We start from the raw sequence: 7,230 nt of genomic DNA, 5'->3' as shown, positions 1-7,230 counted from the left end.
TAATCTGTTGGCATTTAGTTCTAAACATTACTTCTCAAAGTTTAACATTTGTAAAAGTAATATTGACTTATTTGACAGCAAAAATAATTTGCTCCTCCTGAAAATTTTGCTTAGCAGCCATGTGCCCTGGAATTTCCCAGCTCTGCTGTAAGATGAATTTCATATCCTTACACTCACAAAAAGAGAAAGTCTACCTCCCTGTTGACTGAGAAGGAAGTAACTGATAGGGAAAAAGACATTTGTATTCCATGCAATCCTTTCTGGGGGCAGCTGAGTAGAGAAAATGGGGATAATTAATAGGCCAAGAATTGATGAGAAGGCTTTGATTCTTACTGATTTCAGAGACATTTTTATTTATTAACATATTGTAAAAGAGAAAACAAAAGATCCAGGCAGCTCATGTTCTGGGCCCCTGGCAATGAATGTGGCCACCCCTGTTCTAGAGTGTGTAGGGGAAATGCCGGGGATAGAGAGCAGAGCCAACTCTGGGCTAGTGGCCTGCTGGCTATGGACGGTAAAAGGACTCATCAAAGTGGACAGGCAAGCCACGTTCACAGGCAATAACAATGTCTCTGGACCCTGCGGTGGCTCTGTACCGGCAGGGAGGTCGGTTGGACCCTCCTCTGAGTTTGCAAGTAGTGACCTGGAAAGGAGACTTGCTTCTTCTTAAATTTGCCCCATAAGGCACTCCATTCTTATCTTCACAGACAGCCTTGATGTTGTTACTGGTGCCATGAATAAAGGTGTTGGTGTCTTTGCAGGGTGAAGTCAAACCTCGTCTCTTCATCATGGTATCACAGTATGCGTCATTCCGGCCACTTGGTTTGGCATCATAGTGCTGGTCCAGGAAGTGTTTGTACCTTCCATCCTGAGCCAGGGTCGGTGGGGTCAGACAGGGCCCCAGCATGAAGACCAACAACAGGGGACCCAGGCCCATCATCATCTCTTTCAACAAGGCTCCTGCCCAGGGCAAAAGGTATGGTAGGACAAATTAGGCTAAAAGGGCAAATGAGACTAAAAGGACAGGGACCTGCTGGGCTAGTGACAGGGCATCATGAGTCTAGTATACGCAGTCACCTAAAGTATATCTTTTCTCTTCTCTTCTTCATTAATCTCACATTTCTTGTCAATCCATTCTTTTGGAAAATCAATCTAAGTTTCCTGGACACAACTTCCTACCCCAAGCATTCTTTCATATTCCTTAAGACTCTGAGTACTTACCTTTCTATCAGTCATAGCATTGCAATATCCATTCACACTCTTAAATCCATTTATTAATTAATTGAATAAAAAACATTACAGAAGTATCTCTGGGTACAAGGCACAGTGCTAGGTCCTGGCACACAAAGACCATTAAGACATACTTAAGTCCTCCCTAAAAGGAGATGTGGCGTCCATGGGGAAGGAATAGGAGCTCCAGTTCACTGAGATGAGACAGTAAGATAGGAAGCCTATGAAGAAGATGGACTTTTAAAAAAATATGTTTTATTGATTTTAGAGAGAAAGGAAGGGATGGGAGAGAAAGAGAGAGAGAGAGAGAGAGAGAGAGAGAAAGAGATTGACGTGAGAATGAAACATTTACTGGTTGCCTCCTGTATGCACCAAGACCAAAAATAAACCCAGAACCTAGGTACATACCCTAACCAGGTATCAAACTGGCAACTTTTTGGAGCATGGGATGATGCTCAACCATCTGAGCCACACTGGCCAGGGCAAAATGGGTCTTCTGAGCCCAGGGGGAGGGTCAATCAGAGGTTTGTTAAAGACAAGATTCTAAGTATTCAAGTCCATAAATCAGCTGGCTATAAGGAGAGCAGTTGAGAGCAGTTTTGCCCTGAGGTGAAGGGAGACAGACCCAATTCCCTAAGAATTGGTTGGTTTGTGGCCAAAGGTGGAATTATTATAAACTAGTTAGAAAAGAGCAGAGAGGAGCATGGAAGAATTGATGCAATGATTGGAAGTGGGTCTGGGTCAACTGTTACAGAAGACTGGAGGAAGAGGAATTCAAGCTTATTCTTAGGATCAAGGTGGATTATTCTCAGAGAATATTTTCTAGTTTTTCCAATAAATGTACATACACTGTTACACAATAGGCAAATGATGTTACTATGTGATAAAACAACAACAACAAAGAAAACTTTCATCAAGTCATTTTTACAGTTTGCTGTAATGATTTTGTAACATCTTCCACAAAAGAAGAATAAGAAAGAGAAGAGGATTGCTGCCATCATCTCTCAAGAGAATTCTGTCTAAACTGTGGAACTCTCACTTCCCAGGGGCAGTGTGTCACACACACTCAAACATACCAATCAAGTAAATAGAATGCTTCTTTCTGGAGTATGATTTCATCTCAATGATAGCTATTAAAATAGAATTAAACAAGTATAGATAATAACAAAATAGAAAACAAATTTCATATTAACTTTAAAAATTTTATGTGCACCCTTACTGGTTTGGCTCAGTGGATAGAGCTTTGGCCTGCGGACTGAAAGGTCCCAGGTTTGATTCCGGTCAAGGGCATGTACCTTGGTTGTGGGCAGATCCCCAGTAGGAGGTGTGCAGGAGGCAGCTGATCGATATTTCTATCTCTCTATCCCTCTCCCTTCCTCTTTGTAAAAAATCAATAAAATGTATTAAAAAAAAAACTTTATGTGTTAAGAAATGTGAAGATTTGAGAATTTAAAAATATTTCGTGTTGCCAGAAAAATATTTGGTAGTTTCTGACAATATTTTTAGTTCTTTGGAGAAAAATTTAAAGAACATGCAGAGCCTGTAAAAACTGTCGTATCTTCCCCCACATTATATCAAATATATGTCAATTATATCAAATACATCCGATAATAAAAATGACTTCTCACTATAAATTTGAAACTGATTTTTATAATATTTTTTTCCAAATTGTTTGTGAATGAGCAACTCATTTACTTTATGATTGGTTATGACTTCTTAGTAACCATCACACATAATAAGAAATTCTTGCAATGAAAGAAAAATTTGACCTTCAAGCTACTCTCAAGTGTGATGTAATTCATATAAATCCTAAATTAAAATTTGTTTTAAATGGTACATTTTCATAGACATTAAATGAAAGAGTAATCTTTATTTTTGAATTTTTTTTACATGTGCATCAATAAACATTTTTATGTCAAATATTTTTACATCCTTAAAGATGCCTCAGGTTCTAGCAGTAATCCTGTGGTACTATTAAACAGCCCTTGGAGTATGACTGTAAATCTAGAAAGACCAGGAATCCAGGGTTCTGATGGTTTCATGGGAAGGCATGCAAGAGAGAGGGAGCAAAGTGAACACTCTTTCTCGTCATCATTTGGCATTGATACACCTTGTCTGATTCATAATAATGATACACAAATTTGGCACACTGTTGAAGAATGCGAAATTATACACTAAGAAAAATGTTGGTCATCCCACAATACTGAAATAGATAGCAGCTGAGAAAATTTCCATTAAGAACATCAATTACAATTTATGATAGAATCAAGTGAAAGCCTGTTCTTGGGACTTGAGCAAAAAAGTGGTTCATGACTGAAGAGGGAAGAGCCACCCCCAAAAGAATAACAAGTGTTCATACATGGCCGCTGCTTCAGCACAGCTGCTGGCCTGCCATGCTCCCCATTTGCCAAGCCCTTTACAGTTACATTGTGATTTTTAGTCTTCTGGGTGTTTTCTTTTTCTAGTTTTGTGGAAGACCTCATCAAAGTTTTATGGATTTGGATTCATTTAGGTCTCTTGTTCTTCAATAGACAAATATTGCCTTCTAACGTCAAAGACAATTACAGAATCTCAGGCTCCCAAGACGGAACAGGACCCCAGGGTTCACCAAGGCAACACCTCTCTGCCTGGGGCCAGAAACCCAGAGTTCAAAATCAGGAAGTAGAACCAGAGCTGTAGTAGCCAAAAGAGCCATTAGGTGGCAGTGGTGGATAGAAATGTTGCAAACGTTTTCCATGTTGTAGTCGAAATTAAAAAATAGCATTCTTTTTGTTTCTTTTCTTGCTCTGCCACATTTAATGCCTGTTCCCTGGGGTTATCCAGATGCCCTTCAGCAAATGGCTTCCCCAGGACTTAGGGGATTTTATCACAATTCGGGAATTCCTCCTAAACCTCCACTTGCTCCCAGTCTCACTAATCTCCCTTCATCCACACACATATAGACAATCCCAAAAGAAATCTGTTTTCATTTTAAACTTCAGAATCTGGTTCATTTTTTCTTAGTTCATAAATTGGGCGCATAGGCTTTAAAGGGGAAAAATTGTTTCATTGAAATAGCTAAACGGCTAGAAATAGTATGTATATATTAAAAAAAATACAGCCCAAGATTACCCAGGGGTAAGAATCTTACCAAAATCTGGAAGAGTCCCTCCAACTGAAGATGGTTTCCTGCTCTTTGTTCCTGGAGATGGGTCCAGCTGTGTGCGCTGGATCCCTCTGGTTCTGATTATATAGCGATCAAATGAACTGGGTGGGGAAACTATAGGATGTCCCAAAATTCAAGCAAGATATGCAATTCAATTCAATTTCAAATCTTGTGGTAATTTGGGGTCACCCTGTAGTTCAAAAGAACCCTAATCCTTATGGTTAAGCAATGTTTGCAACATTAACATTTAACACAATCTGCTGAAGGACTGCTGTTGCAAGTCACTGTCCCAGGGTGAAAGACAGGAAGTTGGGAGCTGGCTAGAAAGTGGGCTATTTGAGAATGTCTTGTTTTAGAGGAATAAAATAACTTCTCACAAAGTTCGTTATCATTCAAGGGGACATGGAACTAACTTTATGATGTACCAGGAATTTTATTTAGCCCATTTTATATCTATATTTGTTTATTTAGGTCTTAAAACTGCCCTGACAATGAACACTAATCACTCTTTATTGAAAATTACAGTTTTCTTGTTTGTCTTTTGCATTAAACTCAAAGCTATTAGAGAACAGAAACCAGGCCTTTTTACCCTTGTATGGCTGTTGATTTGCAGGGTGCCAGACCAAGGAGAGTTTAGCAAATTTAATGAATCAAATATCCTGTAGTTAATGAGGCAACTGATCATCTGCGAAGCTAAGTAACTTGCCCAGATAGTAAATGTCTCACGATATGGCAAAGGTGTAATGGCCATTATAATGAAAAGGTATCTTTAGACTGAAGGCTGATGCAGACAACTCCATAGGATAGAACAGAATTTATTAAAGGGCAATTAACTTACAGGCACGGAGAATCAGAGCAGACAGAGGACCCAGGAGTTTTACAAAAATTATTCTCCACTAACAGGTCCCTGTTATAGCACTTTCTCAATAGTAGAATTCAGGTACTAATGATTGACAAGACAAAGGGACAAAGACTGTAGTACTCACCAGGGCCATACTTCTTGGTGATGGATGGTTGTTTCTAATTGATACCATCACCAGTTTGGTATTTATCTTGTTTTTTTTTTTTTTTTGTGCCATTGCAGCTTTTACTAATAAAGGGATCAAAGTTTTGCCATCCTGAAGCTACCTTTTTGGGATACTGATTTTAAGATGTTTATTAAGAAACAAAAGAAGAGAGTATTTGTCATCTAAGCCTTTGTTACATGTTAGTGCTGAAAAAATTCCATTTCAGTAGCACCTGCCTGGTGCCACAAATGAGCAGGGTGTGGCTGGAGGCATCTCACATATTGTGGCAGACACTCCATCTTTCTGACTTTCTGTGTAATGAAGGTCTGCCCATTCTCTGAGAGTGAACGTGTGTACCTATGAGAGCTGCATCTTTTGCACTCTCTTTGGGTAAGCCTTTCTGCTTCCTTGGTTAAGCTGTAGAAGACTTATGGCTATTAAAATCCTACTGTCATTGAGCAGATGTTGACATTTTGAATTGAAGAACTTTTAAATGAAAACTTTTTTTTTTGTCATTATAATTAAATCTTTATTGTTCAGATTATTACATTTGTTCTTCTTTTTCCCCCCCATAACTCCCCTCCTCCCAGTTCCCGCCCCACCCTCCGCCCTCACTCCCCACCCACTGTCCTCACCTATAGGTGCACGATTTTTGTCCAGTTTCTTCCCGCATCTCCAACACCCCTTTCCCCCCCAAGAATAGTCAGTCCATTCCCTTTCTATGTCCCTGATTCTATTATAATCACCAGTTCATTCTGTTCATCAGATTATTTATTCACTTGATTCTTAGATTCACTTGTTGATAGATGCATATTTGTTGTTCATAATTTGTATCTTTACCTTTTTCTTCCTCTTCCTCTTCTTAAAGGATACCTTTCAGCATTTCATATAATCCTGGTTTGGTGGTGATGAACTCCTTTAGCTTTTCCTTATCTGTGAAGCTCTTTATCTGACCTTCAATTCTGAATGATAGCTTTGCTGGATAAAGTAATCTTGGTTGTAGGTTCTTGGCATTCATCACTTTGAATATTTCTTGCCACTCCCTTCTGGCCTGCAAAGTTTCTGTTGAGAAATCAGCTGACAGTCGGATGGGTACTCCCTTGTAGGTAACTGACTTTCTTTCTCTTGCTGCTTTTAAGATTCTCTCTTTGTCTTTTGCTCTTGGCATTTTAATTATGATGTGTCTTGGTGTGGTCCTCTTTGGATTCCTTTTGTTTGGAGTTCTCTGCGCTTCTTGGACCTGTAAGTCTATTTCTTTCACCAGGTGGGGGAAGTTTTCTGTCATTATTTCTTCAAAAAGGTTTTCAATATCTTGCTCTCTCTCTTCTTCTGGCACCCCTATAATTCTGATGTTGGTACACTTGAAGCTGTCCCAGAGGCTCCTTACACTATCTTCGTATTTTCAGATTCTTTTTTCATTTTGCTTTTCCGGTTGGGTGTTTTTTGCTTCTTCGCATTTCAAATCTTTGACTTGATTCTTGCGCTCCTCTGGTCTGCTGTTGGGAGTCTGTATAGTATTCTTTATTTCAGTCGGTGTATGCTTAATTTCTAGTTGGTTCTTTATTACAACATCGAGGGTCTCATTAGATTTCTTGAGGATCTCATTAAGTTTATCGGCGGCTTCTAGACAGTTCTTGAGAGACCTTAAAAGTGTGGTTCTGAACTCTGTATCTTCCATTGACAATTTTGTCCTGTTTCTTTGTCTCCGCATTTTGTTATGCTTTCTTGGTGCACCCCCTAGTGGTCTTTGTGCGCAGTCTTGTAGTTAAGCCTTGATTGTTGTAGCTAATACTAGGGGGGGATAAATGAAAACTTTTATAGAGCTCTCATATTGTTAGAATAACTAGC

General features: G+C 39.3%; 1 protein-coding gene across 1 annotated transcript; it reads right to left on the bottom strand.

The window, feature by feature from the left end:
- Positions 1–331: 331 nt before the first annotated feature.
- LOC308531049 (angiogenin-like) lies at positions 332–4,419 on the bottom strand. The gene is made up of 2 exons (XM_081107902.1): positions 4,361–4,419; positions 332–960 (listed from the first exon to the last, which is right to left on the bottom strand). The coding sequence occupies exon 2, from the start codon at positions 941–943 to the stop codon at positions 506–508; it is 438 nt and encodes a 145-aa protein (XP_080964028.1). The 5' UTR covers positions 944–960; positions 4,361–4,419; the 3' UTR covers positions 332–505.
- Between the last annotated feature and the right edge of the window lie 2,811 nt (positions 4,420–7,230).

This window comes from Myotis nattereri (genome assembly GCF_964212035.1).
Source record: "Myotis nattereri genome assembly, chromosome: 1".
Classification (NCBI taxonomy): domain Eukaryota; kingdom Metazoa; phylum Chordata; class Mammalia; order Chiroptera; family Vespertilionidae; genus Myotis; species Myotis nattereri.
This window is presented reverse-complemented; position numbering and strand designations above follow the sequence as displayed.